Below are 12,409 nucleotides of genomic sequence, written 5' to 3'. Positions count from 1 at the left end.
TAAGTCCCTTTCTCTCCTCTCCCCTCTCACTGTATGATAACTGTTGTTAATACTTTCTTGTTTATGCCTCTAGAAATTTTGGTGCTACGTCAGTGCATACAGAAGTATATGTATATAATGTATATGTATATTTTCTCCCTAAATATATCGGATCCTAGGGAAGTTTAATCTTTTTTCCTTCTCCATATTCTCTTTTCATGTTCATTATTGAAAAGGAAATGTGATTAATGAGAAAGATTGAGGAGTTTGTAGAATGTGTGAGTGTGTGTGTGTGTGTGTGTATGTGAGTGAGCGTGAGTGAGAGAGAGATCTACAGTCTCTTTCTGCTCTAGCTGCTTGCCCCTATGTTTCCCGATTCATCCTGCTGACCTGATCACTCTTCCTCCCATTTAGCCATGTTGTGGTCCAGGCTCCAGTCCCTTTTTTCCAGCTGGGTTATTTCCCCCACTTCTTGACCACTCACTCCTTTGCTCTGTTTCCACAGTAGCAACAGCCCAGATACCTACCAGCAGGGCATATTCTCACTGATCAAGTAAGTCTATTTAAAGAAAAGAGATGCTTAGGTCCCTACTGAATAAGGGAATTGAATATTGAATTAACCATTGTTGCCTGTATTTACAGTTCTGAATAATGGAGAGAACAATTTTAAAGTTGAATTCGATAGGTTTTATGTAATATCTCCTTTAGCCTCCAATCTCTAAAACTAGAAACTCTGACTTTCTAATTCTGTCACATCAGGAAGCACCTATTAAGTATTTATAAAGTTATTATATTTTTCGGGGGGGTGGGTGGCATCATGGATTACATAAGAGTCTCCATTTCAAATCAAAATTCACTGCTAGCCTTTGGTGACTGGGGCTAAACTTACAGGTTCAGTAGTAAGAGCCCTACTGTTGCCAAGGCAACTAAAGTTCAAGATCATCTGGCCTCCAGGCAACCTTTTCCAGATTGGCCTCAAGTGCTTTCCCAAGCTTTCTCAGGAAAGGTCCTTCCCTGCCTCTTAAGGCTTTGGGACCTCAGGAGGAGGAGAGCCCAAGAAACCCTGGAATGATGTGATGTTTGGAATTTTTGAAGGACGAAGTATGTGGATTAGGTGGTCATGTCCACGCTGGAAAGGAACAATCAGGTTATAGAGGAAGGAAAACAGTGTCTCCTTACCCTCGTATCTAAAACACGTGAACATCAGATTTTCTTTTTAACAGTTACTGTTTTATTCACATACTCATGATGCAGTAAGTCCTCCTGATGCTTGTAAGTTCTCATTCACTACTGACTGCCAGCTCTTCAGTGACTTGTGAGGGAAATGAGATGCTTGTGTTACCCAGCATTTGAGAGGATGGGTGACCAGCATCTGAAGTGATGAGGCTGGTTGGTCTAGGAGTTCTTCTCTTTCTGATGTCACAAGAAGTTACTGTTGCCTTGGCCAACATAATGTCTAGGGCAGGTGATGATGGTGGTTCTGTGGGGATTTGTCCCATGGGAATCAGGCTGCAGATCGTTTTATGCTTAGCCTTGAGACACTTAGAAATGCCCCCATTTTTCTGAAGAACTTTCAGAGAAGTGAACCAGGCCACTTGAATTTGGAATAGAAAAAACCTTGTGCTTATCACTATTATTGGGCTGCAATTTTATATTTACTGGAGAGTGGCATGCCTTCTGAATTCAACCCAGCTGTTGGATTCATGCTAAATTTGGTATTATTTTTCCTAAGGAAAACTAGGACTTAGGTTACCCTTTCAGTTACCTGGGGCTAAAAATGCTATTCTTTGGTTTTCCTTATACCTCCTTAGTAACTTCTGCATTCCTTAGTTAGCTCTGTGTTTTTTCTTTCTTATTTTTTCTTTCTTTATTTTTTTTGCGGTATGTGGGCCTCTAACTGTTGTGGCCTCTCCCGTTGCGGAGCACAGGCTCTGGACACGCAGGCTTAGTGGCCATGGCTCACGGGCCTAGGCGCCCCGCGGCATGTGGGATCTTCCCGGACCAGGGCACAAACCCGTGTCCCCTGCATCGGCAGGCAGACTCTCAATCACTGCGCCACCAGGGAAGCCCTTTCTTTCTTATTTTAACACTGCTTTAGGTACATAAGCATCTTTTTGCAGCTAAATATTCACCAACAAATGCAAACAGCCATGAAGACCAATGAGCCATCATGGAAAAGAGAGAAGTTCTTATATCCCCTGTGTTACCTGAATTAGTGAGGGAATAAGAGAGTTCTCAGCATAAAAAATAAAGATGATATTAATAATGGCAGCTAACGTTTTCTGAGCTCTCAGTCTATGCCAAGTGCTCTACATGAGTAACTTCATTTGATCTTTACAGTGTAATCCATGGAGACCCCTACTGAGGAAGGTACTGCTAGCACCCCCATTTTATAGATAAGGAAATAAAGGCACAGAGTGCAGACCTGCCACCTGCAAGCTAAAATAACTTTGGTGGGGGTCTCATGTTTTATTTATGCAAATTTTCCATTTAGTTTCATACTATATCCATGTTTGTTTTTTATCTGAAAATAACTTCCTCCCCGTATCTTTCAGTAAATTGATGCATTGGGAAGATAATGCTCTATTTTTCCACCAGCTAGCCCCAGAGAGTTATGCACACAGCTGTTTGAGAAATACAGCCCTAAGAGTTATCAGTGATTTGGCCAATCAACGAGTAGTTAGCCATACATTAGAGAGGGCCTGTGGGCCTGGGATGAAGCCTGGCGCAGAGGCAGGGCCAAGGTGAGGAGGAGAGGGCAGGGGTTGGTGTGCACATGGGGGTTGGTGCTGGGGCACTTCATTCCAGAGGCCCTAGTTGAGTACTTGTTAGGACATTTGCTCGGAGTGAGAGGAGGATACAAAGGTAGGAAATGTCTTTCACGGTGTTAGTGATCTAGTCTGGGAGGTAAAATACGTATAACAGGCTCATAGCTTTTGCCTCATCACCTCATCACTTAGTACGTGGTTCAGATGTTGAGGACGGCAGGTGCTCAGGGAAGGCAAAGCGTGGTCTTTCTAGAGTGGTTGGGAAGGCTTCATGGAAAAGGTCCCCGAAAGATGGGTCACATTCTGAAGTAAGAGGAGGACCGTGTAGGCTAGTAAGTGATTCTACTTGCCTTGCTTCTCGTTTATTCTCTTTAATATTCATAGGTATATGCCGTTATAGTCTCTCTCAAAATCTTAGTTGTTTTCCCTGTTACTCTTTACAGAATTACCCCAAGAGAACAGGACATACATGTATTATTAGACTGTTTTTTTTGGTCTGAGTCAAGGATTGCCACTTGGTTGGCCATCGCTGGCAGATGGTGTCTTACAAGCCTGTGCATTATCCTTGCAGGAGCTGAATTTTAATGCACGTGGGTGAGGCCCTCACCCTTAGTTCGACACGTTCTTTGCCGCTACTCTTGTCTGAACACCTGACCTGACTCAACATTGAGAGCATGTGCTTTTGTAAACACTTCGTTTACAACTCAGGGTATTAGGTTTCATTGAAAAAAGGGAAAGGAACTTTAATAAATAAGTTCTCCTTAAGTGAAATTCCATTTAGAGCTTGAGAACCTTAGTTTAAAACCTAATCTGCCCCTTTTCCAAGTCTCATCTTAAAATTTCTTTTGCCTTTTTACTAAAGGAAGTAACATTTTGTTTTAAGCTACTGTTACTTCTCTTCCCCTGAATAGTGCCTGGCTGCCTCAGAATGAGGGATTGAGAGAAGCTTGGAATTGCGAGCATTTAATAATTTTTAAAGCCTGGAAAGCCCATTTCTGTTTAATTTATATAACTTTTTCCACTGCATACGAGTAAGGGCCTAGAAGGAAAAAACCAGCCTGAAGAATGCTTTCAATATAAAGTAGTGAGTGAAAACAGAGGTTTAGAAATGGAAGCTGCCTTTAAACATAAAATTTTCAGTTTGTTTCTGCAAATACTTTTATCTTTCTTCTTAGCATTTATTTTGGCCACTTGCTGTCTTTTTTTTTTGGTACGCGGGCCTCTCACTGCTGTGGCCTCTCCTGTTGCGGAGCACAGGCTCCAGACGCGCAGGCTCAGCGGCCATGGTTCATGGGCCCAGCCGCTCCGCAGCATGTGGGATCTTCCTGGACCGGGGCACGAACCCGTGTCCCCTGCATCGGCAGGCGGACTCTCAACCACTGCGCCACCAGGGAAGTCCTGGCCACTTGCTGTCTTTTAGGTTACTGTAGTTGATAAAAGACTGCCAGAACCTATAATAATTCCTCCTTGCTTTTTGGCTGATAACCCTTATTCTACATATAGTTCTGTGGTTTCATAAACTCCAGTGAGCACCTTTGGTTAGAACTGGTGGAGATGCCCAGGAAACTCCCAGCTCACTTCTCAGCTCTGCCTGCCTCTGACTGAAAGACAAGCCACCTTCTTTAGTGTTGGTTTTTTGGTCCCAGCTTCACAAAGTTGAAGTGGACATTAGTCAATATCTGGTGGTTTTGAATGAAAGACAGAGAGTGTGTGAGGTGTTTATAACTTGCATGGTAATTAGGAGAGAACGGTAACTTTGTTTGCTTACTTCTGACCTCGTGGGAAACGGGCCGGTTCTTTCTGAGGTTTCCTGTGGTGAGGATTGGTGCAAGTCGGGCCAAGAAGGTCTAGGGTAAAGAGCAGAAGTCATTGGCTTCCCTCTTCTAGCTGTGGAGCCCATAAGAAATAAGCCAGCAGTGAGGGCATATTAGAAAGGCAAGCAGTGGGACTTCCCTGGTGGTCCAGTGGTTAAGACTCTGCACTTTCACTGCAGAGGGTGTGGGTTTGATCCAAGTTCCACATGCTGGGCGGTGTGGGAAAAAACAAAGAAGAAAAGGAAAACAATAATCAATAAAGTTCATTTCAAAAAAAAAAAAAAAGGCAAGCAGTACAAGGGCCAGAGCTCTGGGCTGTCCGCCGTGTCCCTTCATGTATCACCTTCCCTTCACACAGGCCCTGAGCGACCGCTTCAGCGGTGAGATCCCCGATGACCAGATGGCACACAGCTCCTTTTTTCCAGATGAGTACTTCACCTGCTCTGTCCTGTGCCTCAGCTGCGGGTAAGTCCCCATCTTGGGCAAAGAGACTCAGAACGGTGCTTTGCAGACCTCACAGTGCATGCAGATCATGTGGGGTCTGGTTAAATTAGATTGTGATTTAAGGGTGGGGTGGGGGCTGAGATGGGGTACTTCTAGCAAGTTCCCAGGTGATCCTGATGGTCTGGGGGCCATACTCTGAGGTTGCAGGGGATCCCAGGACACATGGTTATGAGGAATCCCCTGAAGATTCCAACCTGGTTTAGATGTAAAATTGACTGGTTTGGGTAATTTTTACCACAGAAAACTTTAGGTTGCCTGTTTTTCTATGTTTCTCTTACCAGAGCTTTCAATGGTAGTCATTCCATCCATTCACCTAATATTTGGTAGCCCGGTGTGTGCAAAGCACTAGGGTAGGTATTTTTCCTAGTTGACTGCTTTCACAATGAGGGCAGATGCTTAGAGCACATTAGAATTATCCAGTGAGCGTTCAGAATTATTGAGGCCTGGGCCTCACCTCCAGGGGTTCTCATTTAACAGATCTGGGGTGGGGCCTCGGCACTGGTGCATTTAAAAGGCTCCTCAGATGATTCTGATACACAGCTCACTTGAGAACATTGAGTTAGGGCAGTATTCTCAAACTTTAATCCGCGTATGCATCACCTCAGGATTTTGTTAAATGCAGATTCTGAATCAGCTGGTCTGGGTGAGAGTCTGCATTTCCAACAAGCTCCCAGGGGATGCCTGTGCTGCTGGTCCATGGATCACACTTTGTTACGGGGGAACAGAGCAGTGATTCTCAGATTTTAGCATGCATCAGAAAAAACTGAAGGACATGTTAAAACAGATCGTTGGGCCTTGCCCCCAGTTTCTGATTCAGTAGGTCTGATGTAGGGCCTGAGAACTTGCACTTCTGATACGTTCCCAGGTGATGCTGATGTTGCTGGATGGGGACCACACTTTGAGGCTCACTGGATTAATTTGAGCCGTTAATGGCTCTTCAATCACAGTCTGGTGACTTGTCTGATGGAGCCCAGGGGATTTAAATGCAGTGTGTCTGGGTCAGATTGCAGACTGTGTCTTGCAGACACTCCCCCAGCTCTCCACTCCCTTCACCACTGCAGTCTTTGCTCTCATCAGGACTTCTGCTCCTGTCCTTCACATTCGTCCATACAGAGGAGACCTGAACCCTTTTTGTTATGAATGGCCTTTTTGCATTGATCCCTGTAGGCCACCTGCTGGGTCACCACCTTGGCTCTGGGTTTGTAAAAAGGACTTGGCTCTTCGATTATACAGTCTGGGCTACGATTATACAGTCTGGGCTACGGAGAGAGGGCATTGTCTTGGAGAGGAAGGAGGGATGGTAATTGCCAGTGTGACTTGCCTTCCTTTAGCGGGCCCCATGAGCCCAGCAGGAGGCTTAGGATCTGTTAGATTGTCACTTTTCCATGTTAACTGTGCCTCACTAGGGTTTCCAGAACTTTTCCTTCTATCACAGTGAAATTCCAAAGTCCCAGGCCCTGGTTTTGCGTTGTCAGGATAGCAGAGCTCACTGTTCATTTGGAAGGTTTTCTTGTTCAGCTTAAGCCTCCTTTTTATGCATTGCCAAATTTTGAGGGTCGGTTTTTGTTTTACATCTTGGCAGCCTGTTCTGGTTAAACTTCCCATTTCATGCTGTTTGGATTTTTGAGTTCCCTGAGGGCCATTCAGGTTTCATATCTGGTCAAGGTGGTGTCTTCTGGCTCCTCTGTTCCTACTGAGGGACCAGGTGGTTTTCCAAGAAGAGATTACTCCTTTGGCCCTTTCTCCTCACACAAGAGTAATAGTTGCTTTACCTGTGTAGTGATGTTGATTGCAAGTGTGAGAGAGGCACGTGGGTTTCTGAAAGAAACTGCCCTCTCTCTGCTCAGTATTCAGGGCCTGGTTAATTCTGGAGCTCTGGTTTTGGCCCTGGGTCTGGCTCAGGGTCAGAGACTCTTCAGCGTAAGCGGCGCTGGCTCCTTTTGGCGGCTTCACTGTCAGCTTTTGGGCTTCACTCAGGGCTGGATGTAAGAACAGCATGAATCATGGGAAAGAAGGAGTACCTCATGAAGCCAACAGCCGCTGCAGATACTCTCACCAGTATGACAACCGGGTTTTTACCTGCAAGGTGAGTCCACCCAGCTTCTTCCCTAGCAGTTGGCTTGCCGGCCACACTCTCCTTTTGGGAAGACTGGCTTGGGACCATTCTTTGCTGCATCCCAAAGTATTTCATACTCAAATTGAATATCTCTGGAACTTCTCTCCAGCTCTAACCATAAGAACTCACATGTCTGTTGCTGGGGACTCCTTGGTTTATTTTTTTAAGCTTCAATCCCCCTTATTTTGTTGAGCTTATATACGTAAGGGCCATCTACATTGATTATCATTCTTTTCTTTTCTTTTCTTTTCTTTTTTTGCTGCACCGCGCAGCTTGTGGGATTTTAGTTCCCTGACCAGGGATGGAACCTGGGCCCTTGGCAGTGAGAGTGTGGAGTCCTAACCACTGGACCGCCAGGGAATTCCCATACATTGACTATTCATTCTTAAGAGCAGAAATGCTGTTCAGAAACCCAGTTTTGATGGATTTCTCCTGTCTGTGACAGGGATATAATTTATAGCTCAGTTTTGGGGCCCGGGATGGGTATACATTCAATTCATAATCATTTAGGGCACTGACTTCCTTTTTTTTTTTATTTTTTAATTTATTTTATTTTTTTTGCGGTATGCGGGCCTCTCACTGTCGTGGCCTCTCCCGTTGTGGAGCACAGGCTCCGGACGCACAGCCTCAGCCGCCGTGGCTCACGGGCCCAGCCGCGGGGCATGTGGGATCTTCCCAGACCGGGGCACGAACCCATGTCCCCTGCATCGGCAGGCGGACTCTCAACCACTGCGCCACCAGGGAAGCCCGAGGTTTTTTTTTAAACATCTTTATTGGAGTATAATTGCTTTACAATGGTGTGTTAGCTTCTGCTTTATAACAAAGTGAATCAGCTATACATATACATATGTCCCCATATCTCCTCCCTCTTGTGTCTCCCTCCCCCCCTCCCTATCCCACCCCTCTAGGTGGTCACAAAGCACCAAGCTGATCTCCCTGTGCTATGTGGCTGCTTCCCACTAGCTATCTATTTTACATTTGGTAGTGTATATATGTCCATGCCACTCTCTCACTTCGTCCCAGCTTACCCTTACCACTCCTCGTGTCCTCAAGTCCATTTTCTACGTCTGTGTCTTTATTCCTGTCCTGCCCCCAGGTTCTTCAGAACCATTTCTTTTTCTTTTTTTTTTTTTTTTTACATTCCATGTATATGTGTTAGCATATGGTATTTGTTTTTCTCTTTCTGACTTACTTCACTCTGTATGATAGACTCTAGGTGCATCCACCTCACTACAGATAACTCAATTTTGTTTCTTTTTATGGCTGAGTAATATTCCATTGTATATATTAGGGCACTGACCTCTTTAGAGAAAGACTTTCTTCTGCTGTGCTAAACTCAGGGTCTGTAAACCCTCCGCTGGTGTGGTTTGTGGGCAGTGGGGCTGGACAGGGATGTGGAGAGGCCAGGGGGTCTGGTGGACAGAGTAGAAGCTGGTAGAGTGCTCCATGTTTCAGGCCTGCTACGAGAGAGGCAACGAAGTCAGCGTGGTGCCCAAGACGGCTGCTTCCACCGACTCCCCCTGGATGGGTCTCGCAAAATATGCCTGGTCTGGGTGAGTTTCAGCTACCGGTTGTTTGGTGTGTCTGTCTCTCCAGGCACCTGGTGGGGTTACAGTATCTATTTGCCTTCCTTGTAGGTACGTAATTGAATGTCCCAACTGTGGCGTGGTCTATCGTAGCCGGCAGTACTGGTTTGGAAACCAAGATCCTGTGGATACCGTGGTGCGGACAGAGATTGTGCATGTGTGGCCTGGAGTAAGAGCTGTTTTATTTTCCTGTTTTCTCTTGTATTGTCCAGTCCTGTGTGTGGGAAAGCAGAACTTGTTTACAATTAAGGTTAACCATGAATTTCAATATACTGGTGGTTTAGGAAAGTGTGATCTGGAGAGCCTTTCTTGTTCTAGACCCTTAAATTTTTTCCATTTCTTCTTGCATAAATATTAGAAGCACAACTTTATTTATTTATTTATTAAAAAAATATTTATTTGGCTACACCAAGTCTTAGTTTCATCATGTGGGCTCTTAGTTGCAGCATGTGGGATCTAGTTCTCCGACCAGGGATCGAACCCAGGCCCCCTGTGTTGGGAGCGTGGAGTCCTAACCACTGGACCACCAGGGAAGTCCCTAGAAGCACAACTTTAAATAAACTAAAAATTGCTGTATAGTTACATTGCCTTAGCAAATAAAACTTTATTTTTTCATATTCTCCTCACTCATTTTCCGTATGTGTATGTTTGTATAGATGCAGTTACAATTTGTGTGCCACTTTTTTCTCATACACAGTTTTGCTTTGTTTCTACATTGTTTTCACTTTTCACAGTTCTCATTTGTAATTACTGTGTAATATTCTGTCTAGTATTACAGTTCGATTTCATTCATGCTGTTTATGATTTTTTTTTTTATTATCGAAGAAAATGCTATAGTGACCATCTTCATGTAAGAGAGACTTTGTTTTGGAGTATATTCTTCTTGAAGTATATTCTGAGAAGCGGAATTACTATGGATGGACCTTTACTGTTTTTAATTTGACTTTTGAATTCAAGATGTTGGAAAAACAAATCTGTTCATGAGGCAGTGATATGGTGCTTTCATTCTGCATTAAACCACCATTCACACTTGGAATTACCCATCAGTCACAACACATCCAAAACCTTTTTCCTTCACGGAAGAAAGATAAGCGATTTTCTCTAAGGGACTTATTTTACTCGGTTGGTGTTCCCCTTGCTGGGTGATTCCGGTCAGCCTAATAGGCCTATCTGCAGATCCACCTTTTAGCTTTCCTGGATCCTGCAGATACCAGAGAACTGAAGATTTCCTTATTGTTTTGTCATCTTCTTTCCAGTTTCCAGCTGCACTGGAATTGGTTACTGCAGTGTGGTCTTATTTCTGCAGGCCGTCCCCTTGACATGATGGTCCAGGCCATTCTGTCCCAAGGATTTAACGTGGTCTTGAACTAGTATAACTTTCTCACTAGACTTCTTTGATCAATATTTTTTGTTTTCGATCTGTGTTCTTTCTTGTAAAAGCTATCATCCTTGTGGTAGTTTATATTCCAAGAAAACAGTAATACCAGTTTATTTTTAGGCTGTATTCCTCATAGTCCTTGGGATTAGGGAATATAGGCTCCTCCCCTTCTCTGTGTTCACTCATTCATCACCGTATGTTGTTGAGTACCATGTGCCCAGAACTGAACTAAGATATTTACAAAAAAGAAAAAGGATTATTGTTCTCAGTTCAGTCTAATAGGGAGTTGGATGTATAAAGAGACATTGCACTTACATGTGGAAATAGGATTTCTAGAGATGTGCAGATATTAGAGGAACTGAGATGAAGGGTTCCTAACCCAGTCTGGGGTGGGAGGCCTCCTGGAAGAGATGTCCTCTTTTTTTTTTAATAATTTATGTTAACCCTCTTATTTATTCACTTATTTTGGCTGCGTTGGGTCTTCATTGCTGTGCTCGGGCTTTCTCTAGTTGCAGCAGGTGGGGGCTACTCTTCGTTGTGGTGCGCGGCTTCTCATTGTGGTGGCTTCTCTTGTTGTGAAGCACGGGCTCGTGGTCTTCAGTAGTTGTAGCACGTGGGCTCAGTAGTTGTGGTGCACAGGCTTAGTTGCTCCGCGGCATGTGGTATCTTCCCAGACCAGGGCTCGAACCCGTGTCCCCTGCATTGGCAGGCGGATTCTTAACCACTGCGCCACCAGGGAAGCCCGAGGTGTCCTCTTTACATAAGTATTTCCTGGGTTGTGTATCTCACTTACAGCAAAGTAAGTTCTGAATTGAACAGTTGTACACCAAGTGTTATGGTCACCTTGAAGAGAATAATAATATCAGCAATGACTCATGGGTGTGATATTGTCTAGAAGCCAGAGGGATTCCTGGCCCATCCCCGTTCTTCTCTGCCAGGGAGTTTGTGGTTCTGAGTTGGCTGTGATGAATGTATAACTTGTTTGAGACCCCTCTCTCTCCTTCTTTTTACTCCCTTTGCCCAGAGCATGATGGGAACCTGCATTTTCATTTCAGACTGATGGATTTCTGAAGGACAACAACAATGCTGCCCAGCGCCTCTTGGATGGGATGAACTTCATGGCTCAGTCGGTGTCTGAGCTTAGCCTTGGGCCCACCAAGGCTGTGACGTCCTGGCTGACAGACCAGATCGCCCCTGCCTACTGGAGGCCCAACTCCCAGATCCTGGTATGGTGTGGCAGGATGCCCTGCATCCCTGGCACGGCCCATTCTGCTTGTGCCGCTCTGCCCTGTCCTAAGCTTGCTCTGTGAGGGAGGCTCTGAATTTCTCTCTCGGATTAGCTCTCAGAGTGTTGGAAAGGGTGGGGTATGCTGAGGCAGCCAGTGTCCTCTTTGCCCGCTGATTTCCCTTTGTTATTTTGCAAGTATTTTCCTTGCGGTGGATTTTAGTTTCTTTCCCTGCAAGAGCCAGTTATTATTGGTCAGATGTCTGAGGTCATACATATAGAATCTGGAGGAAAAGGGGCCATTAGAGGTCATTTAGGGTCATCCTCAGCTTGAGACATAAACCTCATGGCACCTACAGAAAGGGAGCACCCAGCTTTGGCCCAAGCACTTGTGACAGGAAACCCGTTCCTCATCAGCTTCCCAGAGGCTCTTTTGAGAAGCCGTGAAAGCAGTGAATCCTCATGGCTCTCTTAGCTGGGATTGGTGTAGTCCCTTCTGGAACCCTGTGACTCAGCCAGATGGATTTGGTACCTTTCCAGGCACTTCTTGGAAGAAAATGTTAATCACCGCTGTGCTTCAGTAGTGGGTATTTTCATGTGGCTGGAGATCTTAGGTCCCATCCTTTGGGATCATCGGGGTCCTGCCATTCCCAGATGGTACTGGGCATCTCCCCCGGGTTGACTTTCTCAGCTGAGCAGACATGAATGTTACCTGCCTCTCTGTTTTGGGCTTGGAACAGAGCTGCAACAAGTGCGCTACATCCTTTAAAGATAACGACACCAAGCATCACTGCCGGGCCTGTGGGGAGGGCTTCTGTGACAGCTGTTCATCCAAGACCCGGCCAGTGCCCGAGCGGGGCTGGGGCCCTGCGCCCGTGCGGGTGTGTGACAACTGCTATGAAGCCAGGAATTCCCAGTTAGGTAACGTGGGGCCCGGGAACTGCATGGGTGGAGGGGGAACCTCTCTCCTTGGCACTGGGTGTTGGGAACGGGACTCCCACCTGCCTGACCCTGTTCCTCACCACGTCACTCTTCTGAG

General features: G+C 45.4%; 2 protein-coding genes across 6 annotated transcripts in view; one reads left to right on the top strand and one right to left on the bottom strand.

Annotated features, from left to right (window-relative positions):
* Nucleotides 1–12,409, top strand: part of ZFYVE1 (zinc finger FYVE-type containing 1) — a 47,935-nt gene that overhangs the window by 33,255 nt on the left and 2,271 nt on the right. For all 4 annotated transcript variants that reach the window (XM_027111676.1, XM_027111675.1, XM_027111677.1 and 1 more), the window contains exons 5-10: nt 4,920–5,026; nt 7,043–7,151; nt 8,637–8,734; nt 8,819–8,936; nt 11,201–11,371; nt 12,111–12,291. In XM_027111676.1, coding sequence (XP_026967477.1) covers nt 4,920–5,026; nt 7,043–7,151; nt 8,637–8,734; nt 8,819–8,936; nt 11,201–11,371; nt 12,111–12,291 — 784 coding nt within the window. The remainder of the gene's footprint in view (nt 1–4,919; nt 5,027–7,042; nt 7,152–8,636; nt 8,735–8,818; nt 8,937–11,200; nt 11,372–12,110; nt 12,292–12,409) is intronic.
* Nucleotides 8,882–12,409, bottom strand: part of DCAF4 (DDB1 and CUL4 associated factor 4) — a 40,835-nt gene continuing 37,307 nt past the window's right edge. For both annotated transcript variants that reach the window (XM_027111685.1, XM_027111687.1), the window contains one exon: nt 8,882–8,981. In XM_027111685.1, the coding sequence (XP_026967486.1) occupies nt 8,949–8,981 (33 nt within the window). In that variant the 3' untranslated portion in view covers nt 8,882–8,948. The remainder of the gene's footprint in view (nt 8,982–12,409) is intronic.

The sequence above is a fragment of the Aethalodelphis obliquidens genome, unplaced genomic scaffold (genome assembly GCF_003676395.1).
Source record: "Aethalodelphis obliquidens isolate GAN/ISIS:26980383/991018 unplaced genomic scaffold, ASM367639v1 scaffold10, whole genome shotgun sequence".
In the NCBI taxonomy this organism is placed as follows: domain Eukaryota; kingdom Metazoa; phylum Chordata; class Mammalia; order Artiodactyla; family Delphinidae; genus Aethalodelphis; species Aethalodelphis obliquidens.
The sequence above is the reverse complement of the archived record's forward strand: the minus strand, read 5'-3'. Positions and strand labels throughout refer to the sequence as shown.